The 23,847-nt window shown below is 31.9% G+C and overlaps 1 protein-coding gene across 1 annotated transcript; it reads left to right on the top strand.

Annotated features, from left to right (window-relative positions):
* Positions 1-1,062: 1,062 nt before the first annotated feature.
* On the top strand, positions 1,063-4,264 carry LOC137820592 (cyclic dof factor 1). Its single transcript, XM_068624743.2, has 2 exons — positions 1,063-1,559; positions 2,659-4,264. Exons 1-2 carry the CDS (start codon positions 1,356-1,358, stop codon positions 3,895-3,897), a joined length of 1,443 nt encoding a protein of 480 aa, XP_068480844.1. The 5' UTR covers positions 1,063-1,355; the 3' UTR covers positions 3,898-4,264.
* Positions 4,265-23,847: the final 19,583 nt, after the last annotated feature.

The following is a 23,847-nucleotide window of genomic DNA, read 5'->3' as shown; positions in this document are numbered from 1 at the left end:
TTTGGTGTTTTGGGTTCCTCCTAACTGCCAACCCTATTAATTTAAGTGGTGCTATAGAATCAGCATATATATAATACCATAATATGCTACTATTTTTTTTTCTCTTGTTGGGTTTAATTAAATATTATCAAAGAAATAAAACGTCTCAAAAGAGAATATCGAGAATTAAAAAGAGATAGCATGTGATCACTTTTTTCTTTTTTCTTTTTTCTTTTTTCATGAATAAAATTTAACTACTAGTCTCACTTTTTACGTAAAAACAATTCTTTTCATCTCAACAGTTTTGGTAAAAAATATATTAAAGGTTAACATGCATTATTAAGATAAATAATTTATTTTTTACACACAATATATTTTATGATTATCAATCAATTGGAAATCATTTAAAATATATTTTGGTAAATTATCATTACCAATTTATACGGAGAAGATAACAAACCTCTACACCATTAGTTATTGTATTCATAAAAAATCCAATTCACTACTAGAGATAAAGTTTAACTAATTAGCATGAATTTAGATTTTTAGCTCCAACGTTGTCAATTTTGAACAAAAAATATTAAATTCTGAAGTAATTTTTTTTATGCATTCTAAATTAAAATGTACTTTTTTATTAGAACTAATATTATATATATTATTTTAATATTCTAAAACAATTTAATCCTCTGCTTTTTGTCTCTTGAACTTTAAAATGTGTAGTTTTTGTTTTCCAAATGTTAACTAAAACCATTTTTTTGTTTTTCTATAGAAAGTATTATCCAAATTGTTTATGGAAGGAAAGACGTATTTCAAAACTAAAAAGGCTAAAAGCGAAAAGAAAAATAGTGAAATAATATTTTATTAAAAGGAATAATAGCATCATGTGAAATTGGATTATTAAATTTTTGATTGAGAGAGGGAAGAAGTCCATGTAGCGTAATTTGGTTGGACAATATTATCAAGAAAGTGACCAATGAGATTTTGCCAGGGAGGCCAAAATTGAGGTACCCTCGATGAAGACGCCGACGTGGCGGCGAGTGGGGTGCACAGAAAGAGTGTGCAAAGCAGAGAATCAAACACTTGAAAAGAAAATCTATTCCAAGCCACAAAAACTTGTGGCCATGAATCCAAACACCTCCATGACGTGGCACCCTGCTCTCGTTTAAACGGATCAAAATCCACCTTGTCCTGCCTCCATTGCCAACTTTCATCAAAACCCAAACCTCAAAAAAACCGAACACACTAAAACAGACACAACACCTGCAGCAGTAGTAGTAGTAACCAACCAACCTTCTTCAATCATAACACACGTAACCCTAACACAAACCATCTCGCGCGTTTTTCGTTCGTCTCGTTGCCGTTTCAAGTTCCAGAAAATGCTCGAAAATAAGGACCCCGCAATTAGGCTCTTTGGCCAGAAGATTGCCTTTTCCGGAGAACCCGACGCTCGGACCATTGCCGCCGTCGAAATCGCCTGGCCTCCGCCGCCGATGGTTGTTGTCAGAGTCGCTGAAGAAGAAGAAGAAGAAGATGACGACGTTGCTGACTCAGAGGCTGAAGATGATGAGAACAAAGACAAGGTAACGTGATTAACAACACCTTAGTTCAAACGATTCATGGGTCGGTTTTTTTTCCCGTTCCTGTGCCAAAGTTTCCCTCTTTTCAAATTCTTCTCCCGTAATTCTTTTCTCCTTCAAATTTTTCTGTATTGGCTTTCGAGTGTAAAACGGTTGTGTGTACCCTTTTTTTTTATTTGTATTTTTGAAAATTATTAGTTCATAGTTTGTTTTGGATTATGAAATTTAGGATTATTATATTTTGTCTGGCGTTGCTTATTTTTCGGTTTTTGTGTATGGGATCTGGAACTTCAGAAACAGAGTACTCGGAGCAGAGTCGATTATAAAAATAAATAAAGTTTTTGTATTTAGTTGCAAAACCAGCTAATTTCAGGTTTTGTTCATCCTTCCCTTGTTTAGGAGGGGAAGTGAAGTTCTTTTACCTGTAATTTCCTGACTTTTTTTTTTCTTTTTCATTTTAGTACCGATTCATATGCCTGAGGAGCCTGAGTATTTAATTTTAGGTCAATTATTTTTCTAGTTGAATAAACTGGCTGGTGGAAGCAGTATTTTGTGAACACGTTTCACTTTTAGTCCACTCATACGTCTAGTCAAATCTTTCTGCTAAATAATCTACCATCCGAGTTCAAATTACCAATTTTCACTTTTAGACTTTTCTTAGCGTTGAAATAGAACGTTTTTCATTTGTAATCATCTACTAAGGTATCTTCTTCAGATCCAGAATTATTAATTTTCTTAACCCTTAGGATTGTTGCTTTCATTATCTTGGTACATATCATGTTCTAGAAAATATATGTTTACATCGTGAATAGAGCAACTTTCAATGGGTAATTTCATTGGTCTTGCTTGAATTACATGTTTTTCTTCATCCGTGAAAACCTACGTTATACGCCCAACAAAAATACTTTTCATTTTAAAAATGGAACAGCAGAATGTTTTTACTTTTCTCCAACCTTCTTGATGTTGTGGTTCGAGTTATATAATGTCATTTGCGAGTATTTTGCCCTCACAACTCTGTGAATCAGCTTGTATATGCCTGTTGTTATTCGTTATCCCAAAGTATGCATTTCATTAATTGAGAAAAACACTGGCAAATTATCAGGATCCTCCAGAAGAAGTTAGTGAGAAAACGAAAGAAGCTGATCTTCCTCCAAATGCTGCAGACTGTAAGAAGACCCCAGAGGGTATTCAGAATCCAAACACACCTTCTATAGACGAAGAATCTGCAAAGTCAAAATCCAACAAGTCAGAAAACGATCAAACCGATCCCACAACAGCTTCTGCCACTACAACCAACTCTCAAGACAACAATAAAGCGCTGAAAAAACCAGACAAAATTCTTCCATGTCCTCGCTGCAATAGCATGGACACCAAGTTCTGTTACTACAACAACTACAATGTGAACCAACCACGTTACTTCTGCAAAGCGTGCCAAAGGTACTGGACCGCCGGGGGCACCATGCGAAACGTGCCGGTGGGTGCAGGGAGGAGAAAGAACAAAAACTCAGCCTCTCACTATCGCCATATCACAATCTCTGAAGCACTCCAAGCTGCAAGAATCGATTCCCCAAACGGGACTCATCTTTTGAAGCCCAATGGGAGAGTCCTCAGCTTTGGTTTAGACCCTCCAATTTGTGATTCCATGGCATCGGTCCTCAACCTCGCAGAGAAGAAAACAAGAAACGGGTTTCACTCCAACGAGGATCAAAGAAACAAAGATGACGACTGCTCAAGTGCATCATCCATTACCGTTTCCAATGAAGAAAGTGGGAAAAGCACGTCACAAGAATCACTGATGCCAAACAACAACGGTTTCATACATCATCATCATCACCATGTTCCGTGCATCTCCACCGTTCCTTGGGCTTATCCTTGGAACTCCGGGGTTCCCTCACCACCTGCTTTGTGCCCTCCAGGGTTTCCCATGTCATTCTACCCTCATGCATTTTGGAATATTCCATGGTTTCCCACACACTCACAGAACCATGCTGCTCCAGCTCCAAGGTCTCCGGGTTCTGGTCCAAATTCTCCTACTCTTGGGAAACACTCGAGGGACGATGATGTGGCGAGGCAAGAGCATCTGCACGAGGAACCTTCGAGGCAGAGAAACGGATCTGTCTTGGTGCCAAAAACTTTGAGAATCGATGACCCCAGTGAGGCTGCAAAGAGTTCTATATGGGCAACTTTAGGGATCAAGAACGAGTGTGTGAGTGGGGCTGGCATGTTCAAGGGGTTCCAATCAAAGAAAGATGAGAAAGACCGTGTCGTTGAAACCTCTCCTGTGTTGAGGGCCAACCCTGCAGCCCTGTCTAGATCCCTTAACTTTCATGAGAACTCTTGAGTCAGCACTTCCAAAAGAGACGGTGACCATCTTTCAGCAGTGGGTGTTTGGACATGAAGTGAAGGTTGGTAGTCTCGGATTTGGTCAGCATAGGTAGGGGCAACTAATCTACTAGGAGGGTTTAGTTGGTCGAGGTGGGAAGTGGCAACTAATTTCTGTCTTTCATGTCAGTCACACTATATTGTTTTTTTTTCCCTTTTTTTATGTACTTAGTTTGGTGAGTTTGAGTTGGTGTACATATATAAATATATATGTGAAAATACTTGCTAGAGATGGAAAAAGGTCTTTACCATGTATAAAAATTCAGAGCTTCTGTATTTTGAACTTTCATATCAGAATGGAAAATGAGACTTCCTTTGTTTTTCATGTTTCTGGAAAATTTGTGGATAGTTTGCTATATCTGCGAGTCTGAAATAACATCAGGTATCTGCTTTTTCAAAAGAGGTAAAAAATAAAATGAATATAAATAAGCACATAAGCCAATATGCGAAAGTAGTGGATACTCTTATCAGACCCATATCACATGTCTTGTTAGAAAGCTTAAAATAATTAAACTTTGGAATTTATAACAACTGAAACAAAGCATTAGACGTTGTATAGCTTGTTTTGTCCTGAAAAGTTATTCCCACTGTTGCATGGTGATGAGGGTACAATAGAATTGTGGAAGTATAATGGAATGAGAATGAAGAACTTTTGAGTTAAACCCTCCTTTGGGACTCGTGAGGATAAACTTGCATCTAAAGTATGCCAGCTAGCTGTACTTTTTCTGCACCAAGGATCTCAACAACTAGCACAAAACATGGACCACAAGAATAGTTTTTCTCAATCTTTTCATATAAATTTGTTTGGATAATACAACTATGTAATAAAACTGGAAAAAGAAAGCTACTGTTACTGTGTTACAGGAAAGATTTCGTTATCGTATGCCCACAAGTAAACATTCGCAGTTGCTGACGGAAACCTTCCTCTATTGGTCGCCAACAAGAAATTTTGCTTCTTTATAGGGATTTAATTAGCTTTTAAAATAATTTGTTTTTATGATAACGACTTTAAAAATTTGGTGGCGTAAAATATTAAAATTATTATTTTTTTCTTTATTTTTCGTTTCAAATTTTATAAGATTGGATTTCATAATATTCTCATCATGATAATTCGCATAAATTTGAGTTTTTAATTTAAGGACAAATAATTAATTTCACACTTAAATGTGTGCACTACTGCTAATCTAGTTTTTGAGAAAAATATTAACTTTAATTTTAAATGTGAATTATTAACAATGTGCTCTGTTATTGAACTGCCTATGTAGTTATTTTAATTTTAAAATATAATTAAAAAAAATTATACATTAAAGAAGAAAGATCCTTTAAAATTGTTATGGACAATTAAGGAATCAGTTTAATTTTTTTTATATTTTTTATTGAAAACACCTACGATATTCAAACACGAAAGTTTTACTTGCCATTAATTTAATGAAATGCAGTGTTTTCAAACTCTGTTCCTTTGAGAGTAATATATAATTCTTACTGCGCTTTACATGAATATAATTCTATTAAGATTAAAATGACGAAAACGTGTCCAATTTTTCCCAAATCACATCAAAGTAAGTGGGAGTCATTGATTGAAAAATTAACTTTGTACATGTTTGGTTGGAATTATATTTTAAATATTAATTATTATTTTTAAGGCTAAACAATCATTCATAATGTGAAAATAAAGAAAAATAAAAGAAAAGAGAGTTGACTTTTTTTTTCAAAAATTTTAAGCATATTTTTTTGCAAAAATATCTGAGAGAGAATATTCATGAGATAATTTTAAATCTTCTGGTTATGGTTATAGTTACTAAATTAAATTTATTTACTTTTGTATAACTAAGTAATTAATTAATAGTACTTTCTTTAGTGTTAGAAACGTAACTTTAGTATTTAATTGATTTAATTATTTAAAAAATTTAGTTGCACATGCTTACTAAACAACTATCCAAGTATAACAAAGAAAATAATACACTTGTTTTTAAATAGTAGTTTATATATAGAAACATATTATATTATATTTAATTATCAATCTTAAGCAAAGTAGGGTTGTGAAGTACAATAAAAGTATTTCGTTGAAGTTGTAGTTATTTTTAGTTAACTCTTATAAATATCTTTTATCCTTTAATGAGTATTTTTTCAGTTCATAACCATTTTCCAGTAACTTCATTCACGAATATAAGATTGATATTATCTTTTATAGCTTGCTAAGGTGAACACTAACAATGTTCTTCTTGAAGTTGTTTGTTGACTCACAATTTTTAGCAATGTTTCCTTATTATATATCATATAGTCTCTATCATTCTTCTTCTCCTTAAATTACTTTATACAGGCTATTGAAGATAGTAATAGTTGAGATATTGTTTATAGACATTTAACCGTTAAAATTCTTTTTAATGTCTTTTTTATGATTGACGAGTTTGCTTCGGTAGGAAGCATTAAATTAAATGGTCTTTTCTCCTTTTTATAATCTTTCCAAAAACTATATATAATTATCTATCTTAAGTAATTTATCTTGGCTTGACTTTGCCTACTTGTGTAGACTCGTACGAAACATATAACCTTTCAAAGTTGTCAATGCTTAGTGTTGGAGAATTTTAGAGGAAAACTTTGATTTAACTCAAAGATTTTTTATATTAACTTTATAACTTACACATTTTATAGATTTTTTAAGAGACCAAAGTTACAAACATTCTCAACTTAAAATAAGTATAAATATTATTGTGAAGTACAATGTTAACTTTCTTCTATATGCTTATTAACCAATCATTTGTTAGTAATCAAATGTTAAAAAATGTTAAAAAAAGTAAAATCATAAATTATTGTACCATCTTTTACATAAATACTTACATCTTAAATAATCCATTGTAAAATTATCGTCTTACCAAGTTTTACCAATAAAATTAGACTATATTTTATACCTAACTATTTTTAACATTTAAATAAGGTGTTAAACTTTCTCTTTAATACATAACTGTTAAATTCATTTAGAAAGTAATAAAATTGTGGTTTAATAATTTCTTAGCTATTTTTTCTCAAATTTATTTTATTGATTTAAATAATTTTAATTTAGTTATATTTTAAGAAAATTAGTTTCTTCCATTAGATATGGTAGCAGTTTTAAAATAATAATAATAATATCATATAACATGAACAATTATATAATTAGATGTAATTAATTTATTAAAAAAGATACATGATATGAACAACGAAAAATATATGCATTATCATCATCAGAACAGAGGATAAAAAACTATTAAAACTAACACTTTGGCACAAATGAATGATGACAGTTAGATACATTAGGTTGGTTGAAATTATTCATTTTGATTAAAGGATAGTGTTGGATATAATGAGTGAATAGTGTTCTTATATATAAAAACTAGTCCAACTTGTGCACTTAATGAGTCACGGTCGCACCTGAAAACACCTAGATATTTTGTAAGGTTGAATCTAATACAAGCCACACTTTGTGATTAAGATGAGTTGGGATGGGACCCTTCAATGCCAAAAACAATAGCAGTGGCTATGTCCTTCTCCTTCCCATTGCACTCTTTGTTACTTTTGGCTTTTCCTATCTTTTCCTTTTTGCCCTTTCCCTTTTATGAAGGAAAGCAATTGTTCATTTCTTTTCATCCATATATCTATGCCCAAATTTCAATTATTACAACCAAAACTACACACGCAGATCGTTGGAAGTAAGCATCATCATTAATGTTTAGCCATCATCAATTTAAGATATATATCCCCTTTTCTTGCTTCCACACTACTATAATCACAACTTTAGGATATTCCTCATTTTTCATTTCCAACTTTCCTCACTCTGTCAAATGAAAACGACACTTACATTTTCTTCATTTTTTTCTTTTCATTCCCTAACATCTCGGCAACCAATAGCCACATATCTATTATTCCTATCACCCCTTATTTGTTTTTATCAATTTGTGGTCATATGGGAGGATCAAAAGCAAGGGAGGGTGAGTAAAAGTTACACCAATTATCATTTTGCCACTACATTTATTAAAGGATAAAATTGTTCACAATTGGTGTAAATATATTCTTGCAATCCAAAAAATCAATACATATCCCATAAAAAATTATATAGTATATAACCGTTATTTATATTGTTCCTATCGGAAATTATTTTGGAGAGTGACTTGATGAGAACTGTGAAAACTATCTTTCAGTTGGTCTCTGATGAGAGGGGGAGGTTCACCTGAAAAAGTCTCTTTGATGTTTAAGTCAATAGGAGCACAAAAATGATGATAAATTATTAACAATATGAGTTAGTATATAATAAAGTTTAGTGTGTCCCTTTAATAATAGAGTCATCACTTATTCATAGGTCTTGTTGGACTCAGATCATTAAAAAAAATATTGAATAGTTATCATGAGATATAAATGGATTTTATAATAGTAACTTATAACCACTAGTAACTTATAACCGATTTATGGTATGATTTATGTCTCTTAAATATAATATTAAACAAAAAATTATTGTCTGAATGTACATGGTCGTAATTAGGGATATGTACATAAGTCCTCTCAACTCGAAATTCGAAAAGATGTACATGTGGATCAATTTGAAGGATGAACGAGTTTAGTTTGGACCCGTTTGGATTTCGCATAGGTCAAACATTTTGATTTTAAGTATTGATTATTTATAATAATCGTTTGAACTTGAACAATAGTATTTGATCGTTTGGTTCAAGTTTGATAAAGTTTCTCGATGTTCGTTTGAACTCGGATTGTGACTTGACAGTTTGGTTGAAGTTTGATAAGTTTCTTGATGTTCGTTTGAACTCGAATAATAGTATCATTGTAAATCGTTATGTATAAAAAGGAAATTAAATTTATTTCAAAAGAATAAGCCTCATTAAAACCTTACCCGGAAAAAGTCCTTCTTAGAGATAAAAAACCAAGGTAAGAAAAAAAAGTACTTCATCAAGTTCAAAGGGAACCATAGAGTTTGCACCTTGAGTTAAACAGAAAGGTGTTTCTCCCGTAGATGTTTAGGGAGTGTTCTCCAAAATCAGGCTAAGCTTGTTGTACGAAGTGGCCAAGAGCACCTGATCGGATAAGTTCTTCGATTAGATCTCGTACCTTGAAGCATTCTTTCGTAATGTGGCCCATGTTTTGATGATAAATGCACTTCTTAGTCGAGTCAACTGATGGAAGACGAAGACTGGTTGTTGGAGGTGGAAGTTGCATCAACCCGAGGTTGCACGCTTTGTGCAAGATCACGTCTCGATTTGTATTCAAGGGAGTATAATCTTCAAATCTCTCGGTTCGCTTTCTTTTGGGATATTGTTCTGAAGTGGAAACTTCTGAGGTTTTCATTATTTTTCTTCTTGCATCAACATTCTCCTCAATGTTGATGTATCAGGCAACTTGACTGCGAAGTTCATCCATGTTGGTGGGAGGATCCACGTAAAGGGTGTCTAAGAACTTCCCTGAACGAAGTCTTATCAATAGGGCGTGCATCTACAATGGAGGTAAGAAATGTTTGATGTAGCTTTTGCAAATTGTGCCATATATTGTCACAAGCTTTCTTCGTCACCCTGCACCACATTGTGCAACGAAGTGGATGTCGCAACTATTGATTTGCAATTAGCGAATCTGACTAAGAACCATGCAGATAGTGTGTTAAAGGAGTTAATGGAATTCTTGAGCAAGGAATAACTATTAGAATGTATGGCTTTAAACTATAGGGGGTGAATGGTTTAAAGAGGGTTTTCGCAAACTTTTAAGTCTAGAATGAAATTACTTCGAGAAAACTTGATTAAGAAATCAGTTTGCCAAAAACACAAAGCAACTTTGCACAATACCAGAAAAAAAATCGGTTGTTTATACCAATTCACAAATATAAACCGAATTTAAAGAGTTCAAGAGATAGAGAGAATGAACACAAAGGTTTATACTGGTTCACTCTTAAACCAAGAGCTACATCTAGTCTTCCCAGAAACCATTAGGGAATCCACTAAGCAATCAACCCTAGATTACTTACACCACCACCAAAGAAGTGACCTTGATCCCCTCAAGACACACACTTCATTTGGCTCAGCACAAACACCACTTAGAATGTTGATCTTGACAACCTCAAGAACACATATCACTTCTCAGCTTCACACACAGAGTTTCTTCAAAGTACAAAAGGATTACACTTGTTACAGAAAAGTTCTGAAATCAATACAAGATGAAAATCCTATATCACTCTCTCTTGATCAAAGCAATCTCAAAGCAAACTCCAACTTTTCAAAAGCAAAATCAGTGAAAAACTCAAATATGTTTTTCTTTGATTAAAACTAAGTTCTTGTTTGTTACATAATCTGAACAAACTATTTATTGCAATCAAAGACTGGTCAAAGCATATAAAACTGGAGCGTAATCAGTTATAAAATCATTTAATGCTCAGTCAAAGCACAAAACAATTTTCTGTTATTGTCCCAAAACAAACAATCGGTTGAATGCTTGAATCAATCGGTTGTTTTGGTTTGACAGCAAGTGAACCATCAAAAACAGTTTTCAACCTTTCTAAAAACACCTAAGTATAAAACAATAGGTTATTTCGACAAAACAACAGGTTGTTTTTCACTTAGCTTGAAAAACACTTTTAATTAAAAGGTTTGAGAATGCTTAACCTTTCGATTCAATCAAGAGTGGATTTAACACAGATAATCTACCCCAGATCCTATTCTAAAACACATCAGCAACAACAAGCACATCCTGCCTTCCATCAACCTTCAAAGGGTTTGGATTCTTCAAAGCTTGAACACACTTGATTCAACAATAACACCATTCTAAGGCCACCCCCATCAACGTGGTTGGAAAGAGTTTGCAATGTACGACCATGTTCTCGAGAATAGGTTCGCCTGGGTCATGTATGCTTTGATGTGAGCCTCGGGGTCTGAAGTCTCGTTGTATTTTTCCAAGCTCAGCCATTTCCATTTTCAGGGTAGTTGAGCTCTCATGACCTCAGAGGTAAAAGAGTGGAAACCTTTTAGATTGACTTTCATCATTTCATCGATAGGAGAATTGGGTACCACCTTGAATAGTATCTGCTCGTGTTCCTGAGTTTCCCTCCACGATGATCTTGGAGTTGGAGCATAACTAGTGTCCTTCCAGGATGATCTTGGAGTCGGAGCATAACGATTCTCCCTCCAGGATGAACTTGGAGTATATGTGTAAGGAGAAGTACGTTCTTGCTGGTTCAAGTGATAACTCTTGGGACTCTATCATATACTACTGGTAGGATTCCTACCAGTCCGAGTATGGTCGTCATTTCTTGCCACCAATTGATTTTGTAAAGCAAGCTTGTATCTCAACTCGATTCTGTCTAGATTTCACCATGTGCTGCTCTATCAAGAATGTTATATCCCTTTCAATATGTTCTTGCATTTGTCCAAGGACTTTCTCCACTGCCTTTTGCATGTTTTCCTTGTTCTTTCGGAGGATAGCCTTGAGCTGGGTGGTCATGTTGTTTTGTGAAGAACCCATGTTGACAAGGTACGTTTACTGTTATGGTGGTCCTGGGTAAAAGTTTTACTAGGGCCCCGCGGTTGGGCCAAATGTTCCTACCGGAAATTAACTTGGGGAATGCCTCAGTGAGGATTACGGGAACGAGCTTTCAGTTGGTCCCCAATGAGCGGGGGAGGTCCATTTGAAGAAGACTCTTTGATGCTTTGTGTCCCTTTACCGAGAGAGTTATCATCTATTTATAGGGGTATTGTTGGGTTCAGACCATTAAATTTTTTTTATCATGAGATATAAATGAATTTTATAATAATAACCTATAACCACTAATAACGATTTATGATATGATTTATGTGTCATAAATATAATATTAAACAAATAGTTATTGTCTATATGTACAAATGTATATTTTTTAAAATATAAATTAATTGTTTCATAATTAATCATTTTTCAAATTTAAGTTATTCTCTTTCTTCCTAAAATACAATCAATGTGTTTTCATAATTAGTTATATTATACAATTAATTTCTATTCCCTTTAATCTAAATAGTGCATAACAATTCCCCATAAAACTGGCAAAAGACACTGCTAAATTTACTATATGTGTGAAGTTAAAAATATTTCCGATTTTAAAAATAAAGAAAATATTTAAATAATTTCAGTTTAAATTTGGACCATGTCAGTTTATTTGAGAAATTAAATATTCACTGAATTACTAAAATTTCAGTAATCCATAATGAATTTAACCAGTTTTGAAGGCTAAAGTGAGTTGGTGTCAAAAGTAGTAAAAGTGGAAATGAAGGTGGAAAGCTTTCTTTATCTTTGCCCTTTAGTCACTCATTGTTTAAGTCTGATAAATTATGGCAAAATTGATGATGGCATGTGGAGAAAGTGATTCATAACTATGTATAATACACATTACACGGACACATTCACTTCATCATGTAATGTAATCTTCGTCAAATCGAATATAAATCTATATATTATAAGTTATATAATCAAAATTTATGTGAATAAATATAGTTGAATTTATTTTTTTTAAAAAATATTTAAAATAGTTAATTTTTAAAAAATTATTCTTTATTTTTATAATTATAAAAAAAATTATATAATAAATTTGAAAAATTCATGTTTCTTTTAAAATTATGTTAAAATCGTAATAAAATTAACAATTTAACAAATATTTTTAAATTAAACACTTTATCCATATGTATTATATATATATATATATATATATATATATATATTATACGTGTGTTAATGTTCGATACACAAACTATATGTGTTCGAGTTTCATAGTACTTCAACTTACACACTTGCTAATAGTTGAGTGCAATGCTCTACCAGTTTTCTTCTATCAGTTTTCTTCTATTGACCTATATAGTGACCAATACTCTTTCTTATTATAAGGTTTGACCAGTGAAGTTGTTAAGCCATTTTCACCTCTCTTTTGGTCATCTGAAACATAATTATAGCAAAAACAATATAGCAGAAACACTTACACTAGGGGCATGGTTTAGGAAGCATGGCCACTTATAAAGGTGACTTAATAGAAAAGCAATTTCAGAATCATTGCTTCATGCTCTTATTCCTCTTTATAATCCATTGTCAACTTCGATGGACTAAGAGTCAGCTTCCCACTAAAGCTTTATTCTAACTCTGTATATTAAATTGATTAGAATATAGCATATAGTGGATGAACCACAATAGTTTTTCTGCATCGGATGTGTTTGGCACACTCTGCATCAACATATTAATTGATGCTAATTGGTTTTTATCACCTTCTCATCTTCTTTACCAAAGGCTTCATCATTAGCACTTTAAGTCAACCATTCACCACCGTTTTTAGGTTCATGTAAAACATCTGTCTCCCCTTATAAGGCCAATTGTGATTTACTCAAGTACAAATTAAGGTTCTCTCCTGTTCATATCCCATCACCATTTACCAGTTACTAACAAAGTCAAAACCTTACTTTTAGTTTTTACTTTATGAAGTTAATTAAGTCAAATGTATTTTGGCTTGCACTGAGATAGATACATTACCCTAGTGACCAACAATTCAGATGTCACTAAAATGGAAGCGTGTCACAAAAAGGAAAAAAAGGCAAGGGAAGAAAATGTTAGCTAGAAAAGCATGTTGAAGAAAGTGAGAACTTAAAGCACTGTTTTTTTGACAAATCCAATAAAGAAGAATGCAAAGTAGTCTTCTTAATTTCCCTCAATATGCGGCACACTCATTCATTTAATTCAGATGGCACATTCATGCAACAGCAAAAGGGGTTGAAAAGTATAAAAAAACTCAAGAATAATAAAGAAAATGGCCAAGTGTACGAAAGGTTGGTACTTACCCAGCAAGCCACATGGTAAGATACAATGTTCCATTTTTTCTATGCGAGTGTCATTAATGATGGAGTTTTATCTTCGAAAAATAAGTTGACTTTATCTTCATATTTTAAATAAGAACTCAGCAAGAGACTATATGATAAAAGATCCTTTCTATTTGACCCTGTATATAAAATAGAAATACATGGCTGGTTCCACAGATTGATAATCAAATTCTTAGAAGAAAGGTTAAATATGATTTTTTTTAAGTGTATTATAATACAAAATTAGTTTTTATTATTGATTTAAATTTTAAATTATCCAAATATTTATAATATAAAAATAATTAAAATAGATCATTCCCTGCGTGGAATGTTACTAAAAATAATTATAGTAAAAATCAATCTGCTAATAATATTAAACTTAAAAAAAAATTATCAATCTTTAAGAAAAACTAAATCATTTCACATACAAAATAATAGAATAATGAGTAATTCTAATTATTTTCATATTATAACTAATTGAATGATCTAAATTTAAATAGAAATAAAAACCAATTTGGTCTTAATTAATCCTAAAAAAAAAGTTGCAGCCAATAACTAGGAATGATCATTGGAGAATATTGTTGGCAACCTTACTATTCTAGATTTACACCAAAACCATGTACTCCTGCTTCTTTAGATCTTAAATATGTGGTTGGCATGTGTCTACCTTACATAGTTATCTAGCTAATAATCTGTCATGCCTGTGTTACTAAAATAAGATCTCTTTAATCGGGTGAATTTTTTATTGGATAGTGCTTACCATATGCACTAACCAGCATTTAACGCGTATGAGCATATTTAAATAACTATACTTCCAACATGATTCACGAAACTTTAGTCATATCCAATATTATTTTAAATGACCATGATAATAAATGCCCACCTAACAATTTCTCCCAAAACTGCAGTTTTTGCCTCTATGAAATTCAAAGTTCTAGTTTCTTTCTTCTTTCCAATTGGTGTTTCTTCCATTTAAAATATTTGCTTAAATTATATCCTTCAACATTGAAAAGGTAACTCCATTCTATTCCTTTTAGTGCCAGATTTGTAATTGTCATCTCGAGCATTTTTTGCAGTTCAACACGAGTAAGTACTGAACTTTAGTAGCAAAACTAAACTAGTGACTTGTCCCTAGAAAGTTTGGAAACCGTATTGTATAGAGTAATGGAAAAAGAGACAGAAATGTCTTATTACTTGAGATATCTTGTATTCAATAAGAGCATTGATGTCATCTTAAACCAGAAGAATATGAGCAAATGCCATATCACTGTCAATCCAGCTTCAACAATACTGTATTTTGAAAACTATAGCAAAAAGTATCTTTCTCTAGTTCTACAAGGTTCATCGGGTATAGATCCTTGTGTCTTGACTTGTTACATTCAAATTGTTCGTCAAGGACATGGGATCTGAATCAAAGTTATACATGTTGGATGTCAATACAGTATAGTTTTAAGTGTAAGCATAAACACTAATACAAAATTAAAACTGGTTCTTTTACTTGTATAGTAGAGAACTTAGTTCTTAAATTCTAAACTGATAATCCTCAATGAACACAAAAAGGGTACAAAAATCTACTATAGAAGGAATTTATCAGAACAAAGAGAAAGTTATCCACCTTCAACTTTGAGTGAAATGCCCGTAACTTGTCACAAATTTATAGGTTTCAATGTAAAAACATGACCTGGCTCTGAGGTAGTATTTGAGAGGTTTTATTCCAATTTCTTTTGAAATATGTCTTAAGCTGTGGAGATTATTGGTTCATTCCAATCTAGCACAGATCACAGGGACATTGAACTTATGCTTGACCTCTAGATATAAAGTTTTCTAGTGATTTTCCATTGCGTAGGATAGCAGTCATTTCTAGTGACACACATTATAAAATATGTGTATACAGTGTATGCACTCCATTAAGAAACCGTAATGTATAATAAGTTTGCTGACTATTACAATGACTAGTTTAAAATCAATGAAATTTTTTTATTGGTTGACTATATACTTTTTTTACACAGTGCAATTTAAAATCAGTAGATACTTACGCTGCCATTTAAAATCAGTAGATATTTGCACTGCCATTTAAAAGTTCCATTTTCAAGGGTCAATTAACTTATGTATATGTCAGTTTCAGCTTCTAAGAAAATTTTGAAGAATGATTCTGTGGAAAAGGCGACTTTGATTCCCCAATTGATACTCCACATACCATGGCAGAATGAGTTAAAACTCTTGATGTGTGTATATTTCAATGCTTAAGAAGTAGTGTCTTGTGCCAAAGAGATGAATCATCAACACAACAGAACTAAGATAAGCTTAAATATTTTCATGATTCCAAACTAAAGGAAAGCTTGTACCTTTCATATTATCGATAGTTTAGAATATTCCATGTTATATTTTTAAATTAAAAAGGATAATTCCTTTTAACCATTTGCCCTACTCTCAATACAGCTTTTATATACTCATGACACAAATGAACAACCGCAGTGAAGTTAGTATCTTTTGGAGTTGCCAGAGAAACATCTCTTTTATTACTCTTGCAATGTAGTTTCTCATGATTTTAGAACATGCTGTATTCAGAAGCCAAGTGATGAGTTCACTTACAATCAGGCAAGCATGAGTTTAAATAGTTGTATAGCATGTGGCAGAGAAAATTGTTCCTTCTAAGCAATTTAGGCCTCATGACCTTGTTCCTTCTAAACTTTTCAATTTATCTACATGATTCAACTGGTTTCAATTTTTCATTTTATGGCTGGTCTTCTTAACCAGCAAAATTTGTCTAAATGATTGTTCTTTTGCACCTTGGAAAAAATGTGGAAGTTCTACTTCTTTTCCCACTTTTTCATAGGTTTTTGATTCATAGACTAGTTTAGTTTAGTTGACTTTTCTTAGATGTCCAAATTTTCAGTATTGTATAAACATTAAACAGTTCCCTTCGCGATTAGACAGGGATTTGCTTTATAGCATATTTGAACAATTCCTGTGCATTTTTTCCTACTTTTCCACCACGAATTTTCTCTTTACCATAATTCCAACACAGTCATAACCCAGATAAAATTCAAATGCAAGCACATGGGTTGATGCACTTCTGAATACTTTTTTTTTGCATTTTTTCAGTTATTGGAGTAATCCAGATATGATCAATAACTCAGAACATCTTAGGCAAATGGAAGACTCACTCAAGGAGGGAGACTATTAAGCAATGCATCTTCAGAAGGTGTGAATTTTTTTCAAGTAAAGTAATCATGCTTTTCTATCATCTTCAAGCGCCAGATATACCTATTCCTTAAATAACTTTTGGAATATTAGATTGGTATTTCAACATGCGTTACCGCTACAGTAGAGACTAGAGTAATGATTTAGTGTATCTTCTTACTGGCAAATTTTCATTAGCAGGAAAATATTAGAAAAGACGAAATGATTAATCCTATTTGGGATTTTTTTCTCTCTCTTTCAATCGCTTTTTCTTCATAATTAACTTATTTGGCAATTTTTTTTTATTAATATAGGAAGGGATAACTTTACCACTGAGGATGGGTGGGTGACCTGCAAGAATCCAAGTGTTTGATGGAATCCAAGTGTTTTCAACAAAAGAGTTGCTTCAACTATTCTTCAATAACATATAAAATGTTAGCTTAAGAAGAAGTGAAGTCTCAAGCAACCATGAAATAGTTAATAATTTTCAATCAACTCAAGAATAAAAAGAGGTAATGGAAATCATCCAACTTAAAAATCATTGGCTGAGAAAATAGAACAAGATGAAACCTAAGGGAAGAAGACTCTACATTTGAATACTAGAATATTAAGTTTTTCTTCTTTTTTCTTAGTCTTGTACAAAATATATAGGTGTATTTTTCTTTATATTTCTTTTAACATTTCGTAGAGGCATAAGTGAGCTTTCATTTAGACCTTAATTGAGCCTTTATTTGGAATTGAAAAATCAGCTAAAGAACCCTAGGAATATTAGGCTAAGTCATGGAAAAGCATGGAAGAAGAGACTTGAAGCATATGAAGTCCTACATGTGGAAGAAACCATTTTTAGGCTTATTTTGGGCACTAGGTTTATCTTACCTTAGGATGATGTCCAACACTTATTAGTCCTACATTTTGTGTGTGTTATGAAGTCTCAATGGGCTAGACATCTTTGAGTACAAAAGTAAAATAAAATGTAAGTTGAATCATGAAACATTAATATACACCAATGAAGTTTTCATTTGGAATTAAAAATAAATTAACATCGAAACATTCATAATACTAAACAAATGTAAAAGAAGATCTCTCAAAGAGTGTTGTTATGGTGAGATTTGCTCTAGTTTCTTTTGTTTTCTCTTATATTTGTCTCGACTACAACTATTTGCTTTCTTCTATCGGATTTTGTTTTATTTTTTTTCTTTTGTTTACGAGATACTAACTAAATTTTTTTGTTCAAATTTAACTCTAAATTCAACAAGCAAGAGGTGTAGCATGTTATAAACAATTATTCAACTTAGATTATAAAAAAGTGTTAGAATCCTCTTGGTCTACACTCTTTAAAGGAGGAAAAAATTTCAAAATATTGTTAATCATGTAATAGTAAAAGAAGAACTCAAACTAGGAAGCATAAGTCGAAAATAATTCAGTTTTGTGTATTTGTAAGGAGTTAAGGAACATATAAATGGACTAAACAAACTCTAAATAACTTAGAAGATTTTTAAAATGAAAGCTAAGTAATCACATGTTAAGACTGAACCAAACTATGTAAGAAAAATCAAGAAAAACATGTTATAAAAATTCCTAGTCACATACAATTGATTCAAGAGATTTGGAACAACTAAATGAATCAATTAAGAAGAAAATTAGACATACGACATAGAAGAAACATAAACTAACCTAAACTCAAAGGAAATAATAACAAGACTGAAAACTAAGACAAGAAAGAAAGAGAGAAGGACTTATCTCTTGAAGGCCTTAACTTCTGATGCCAAAATGATGGAAAGCAATTTCTCCTCCATGTATCGGAAGATTGAAAATCCTTAAAACTTTCCAAGTTTCAAAAGAAACTCAAAGTGTTCCTCTTCCAAGAAAGGTTCCTTGGTGTCTTATTTATATATGCCTAGCCCTTGGTACTCTTTGACTCACAAAATGAGACTAAAAATGGACAAAAGTGCTTATTTTTGGCACACCTCAAAAGATGCACAAAAATGCTTATTTTTGGCTCACTTCAAAGATGCACAAAATGACACACCTCAAACAAGTCTATTTTTGGCTTCTCCCAATTGATGTGGTACTTCCATGCTTCAAGCCTTATTTTCCCTTTATGTACATGTCTTGGCTAGAAATATTCTAGGGTTCTTCGCTGATTTTTCAAGCCCAACTCAAGGCTCAATTGAAGTCCAAAGGAAGATCATTCATGTCTATAAAAAATCCTATAAAAGTACAAAGAGAATGTACACCTATACAGTTTATACAAGACTAAGAAAAGTCCTAGTAGTCTACATTTCAAAGTAAGAGAGCATTCTTCTTGAAGGCTTCTTCTTCTTCTTCAATTATCCTAGTTATGAACCTTATCAAAGGCCCAATGTGTTTTTCTCTTAGATGGCCCTCCACCAGGTTTCTTGTGTACTTTTCTTTCATGTTGAGTTGTGTCTTTGTAAAAGTTGAAAGTTATAGTGAGCTTAGGTTGTGTGGTCGAACAACTAGATGTAACTCTTTGAGTATCTCAAACAAGCTCTATGACATAAAATCTTCCTTGTTGTTGATGGTTAAATACAATTTAAATCTTTTAATGATTCATACTGGGTTGGATGCCTTTATTCTCGTCATTCTTTTAGTGGTTACATTCTCTAACTATCATTGAAAGTTCTTTGAAAGCTGAGTATAGAGCTCTAGTTTCCACCACCTATGAAGTCCAATGGCTCATTTACCTCATGCAGAACTCCAAATCCAACACACATAGCCATCATTTTTGTATTGTGATAATCAATGTGCCTTTCAAATAACTTCAAATCAAGTCTTCCATTAGAGAATGAAGCATATAGAAACCGATTATCATGTTGTGAAAGAGAAAGTCCATCAAGGTCTTATCACACTTTTACCTATATGTTCCAACCTCCAACAAGCTAACATCTTGACCAAAGCTCTTATACCTTTTAGTTTTCATAATCTCCATTTCAAGCTAGGCATGATCAATGTTTACTCCTAACTTGAGGAGTGCTATTAAAATTTAGAAGAAAAATAGAAAAATCATTTTTTTTTGCACGATTCACTTAGTATGTTGTCTCTTCACTTAACAAGTCAGTCTTTTGACTATTTTTCACATTGCTCTACATCGTAACTTATTCGTGCTTGAGCAATTTTCTATTTTTTATTTTTCTATTTTTCTGCTATATGAATAGAAGTTCTCCTTTCTCTAAACATTTTTTTTCGAGTTTTCTTTTAATAATATTCTCTGTTAATGATTTTTAGCATGTGTTTTCTTTATTTCCATTTTTTTTCTGTTTTCACATGATGAACACAATCCTTGTCATTCACAATTGTTCCTGCACAAGGGTTCTTAAGAGGTTTAAATTGAATATGATTAAATAAAAAGTGTAAACAAATTTAATTAATTAAATTTGAATTATTAGTTTGATAAGATTGATCTGAATGAATAAATACTCTTATTAGCCATGCTAACTATATTATAGTTGAAGATAAATCAAGTGATATGATGTCACCAATATTATCTTATGAACTTCTTTCGCCAAATACATATGAAACTTGATGTGTCATCAAAATTGATTGGTAAATTGGACAAAACTTATTAGAGGAACATTATTTTAACGTTAGCTAACACCATGATAAGTAGAATTATAGGATAAAGAGTTTGGAAGTTCATACATCTAAAATAAGAAACTATTTATGGAAAAATAACTTAAAAATTATTATAACTTTTCATTCGTGGAGTATATCTCCATAATATATTCTTATATTATTTTAGTACATCAAATAGTTTCACATTGCTTTGGAGTTCAGATCAAAAGTAATTTTAATACATCTTCTTCTCTTAACCTATACATCTTCATCTCTTAACCTTTTGAAACGTCTTTGAAGGAAAAAAAATATGATGAAACTCCGAACTCCAAATTGAACAATACCTCAAATGTGATAATTGACTCTAACGATATTATATTAATGAATTTGAGGTTGAAACACTTACATTGAATTGAATTTAACTCTAATGAATAACAATCATATAAGTGTCGACATCTAATACAATTAAACCATTTAATTTCTTTCTATTTAATCTCTTTTATGTCTATCTTATCATGGGCACAACCCTAGCACGCACTCAAGTCATCCAAAACATGCATTTTAAAAAAAAGAAAAGAGTTGGATTTTATTTTACCATGATTTACAGGTTCCCAAGATTCACAAAGTCTGCATCCAATCAATGAAAAGAACCTACACATATGCTTAAGGATAACACTAGAGGTCAAGTTCATCAACTTGTACCATCTAGAATTTGATGTGTAGAACTAAATTTGAAACAAATTGAGAAATTCCTCATTAAGTTCAAATCTCATGCTCAAAAGCTTACATCTCTTACCACTTTAGAAACAAGTTATTACACTAGCCTATTCCAAAATAACTTTAGTCTACGACTTTTTGTACATAAATAATTAGTTATTGAAATAATTTTACTAAAATAGAAGCATTCAAATTATTTTATCTATTATAAATAGAGTTGGCACACAGTCAATCGTGGCCAAGGCCCATTCACATTGGTCCATTGACAACTACTTCCTGCACCATATAACTGCACCCGGTTTCAGTGTGAAACGACGAAAATATCCTTAAATAAAAAAAGGAATACAGATTAAGATACATTGATCCCTTCTCCGGAAAATGTTTTCAGATTTTTTTTCTGGAACATTTTTTTTATTGTGAAATTGTGTTTCTAGAAGGGAATTTTAATTTTTGAATTCTATTCCAAATTTTTATTTAGGAACACAATAATCTCTCCCGATTCTATTTTTTCAGAATTTATTATTTTTAATTATGAATTTTCATTTTTAAAATGAAAGGCATTTTTAGAAATTTAAAATTACGTAGGGTGCAAGATAAAAACGGTTGGGTATATAAAGAATTTTCCTGGTCGATCTTTCTAATGGGCTAAGCCTGGTCCACACAATAATTGAGCTACAGTATCTTTGTAAGGGCAATTTCTTCCTGCACCCCCACAATTTTGTAAATTCTGAAACTGACCCCCACAATTTCGGGATCTGGGAGCGTGCTATGGATTCATCAATCCGGAAGTGAATCATTTTGCATTCCGGATGAAGGAGTGTTTCAGAAGCAAAGTTTGCATAAATTATTGATTTTCAGATTGCTGAATCTGGAAGCCTAATTTCTATTACGGATCGGTGGATCCGAAATGATTTTTTTCAATTATGGATTTCTGAATCTAGAATGCACATTTTGAATTATCGATTGGTGGATCCGGAATGATTTTTCAATTATGGATGTTTTGCATTTTTTTTTTGGATTAACACTATCATTCATGTACTACCGGAAACATCAATCCAGGAGATTACCGGATGTGCCAATCCGAAAATTTACCGGAAGCGCCAATCCAAAAATTTACCGGATTTCGTAATCCGGAATTAAAAAAAAATGTACAATTTATATAGAGACACTTTTGTCTTTGCGCAACCTTGTGGGGGTTCAAGAAGAAAAATTTAGGGGTGTAGGAAGAAAATGCCACAAAAGAAATGCTCCCTGCACCATATCAATTCCAACCTGCACCCAACCTGATATTGAAAATGACAAAAATACTCTTTTAAAATGACGAAAATAACCTTAAAAAAGAAGGGTGTAAATAAAAATTACTTTCAGAACCTTTTATTTGAAAATATTCTGGATTTAGATATCCAGAACATATTTTTAAATCCCGAAATTTTTTATCCAGAATGCATTTTTTATTTTGTGTTCCAGATATTTTTATCTGGAATGTATTTTTTTTTTAAATTATTTTTACCATTTTGGATTTTAAAATCCAAAATAAGGATAATTTTGGAAATTTTAAAAAATGATAGGGTGTAGGTTAGAATTGATATGCAGCAGGAAGAAATTGCCAAATTCTAAATAAGTTAAATTTTAAAAACTTTCAGGTCCATATGCTTTTTAAGTTCATTGCGTAATTTGAAGTTTAAGTTGACCCAACCATATGTGAAAAAGTGATTTAGATTGCGTTTTAAATAGTGAAATAAGTTAGATATCCTTTAGGGAAAAATAAAAGAAATTAAAAAATTATTAGGAACAAAAAGATTCAAATAATTAATTAGATACTACTAAATAAAAATCCGATAATATATTACAATTAAAAAGATGTTTAATCTAATAATTAATATTTTATTGAAAATCGAGAACATCAGTTTGTTTGACATGAAATGAATGTAATAAATATATAAATAAAATTTAACTGGACAGGTGAGACTGATACCTTTTGAAATGCAGTAATCCTAGTAAATAAATTTAATAACCTTTTTCTTTCACATATGTCACATTCTCATTAAATAGAGTTTTCTCTATGTTGTGGCAGTTTCGAAAAGTTTGAAGAGTGATTTCTTTTATACACTTTTGTACTAATCTTTTCAATCAGGTTATGACTACAGTCTTAGTAAGCTTCAAATTGTTAATGTTTTCAATTTTTAATAAAATATTAATTTTTTATTCCTAATTTAGCTCCAATATTAATACATTTCATTGTGTACACTAACTTTTGAACTGCCACAATTAATGACTCACCAACAAAATGGTGAAATATTCCGTTTGTAGTGAAAGTGTTTTAAAATGTAGTTTTCCCTATGATACCTCATTTAGGTTTAAAGAGGAAATGTAGACAACATTTTACAATTATAACTTAGTTTTGCTTTAGAGGAGTTAAGTTTTATAAAATGAAAATTTTAAGTATGTTTTATTATTTGATATTTAAATTTTAATAATAAATACTTTTAATAGTAATTAAGTCATAGAATTATGTAATAGTCATTGTTTTTTTTTCTCACACTTTTAACATGTTGTGTAGTAGTTTCAAGTATATTTTGAGTTCTTGAGAAGTTCTAACCCACGAC

This window comes from Phaseolus vulgaris, chromosome 9 (assembly GCF_051622355.1).
Source record: "Phaseolus vulgaris cultivar YP4 chromosome 9, ASM5162235v1, whole genome shotgun sequence".
In the NCBI taxonomy this organism is placed as follows: Eukaryota; Viridiplantae; Streptophyta; class Magnoliopsida; order Fabales; family Fabaceae; genus Phaseolus; species Phaseolus vulgaris.
This window is presented reverse-complemented; position numbering and strand designations above follow the sequence as displayed.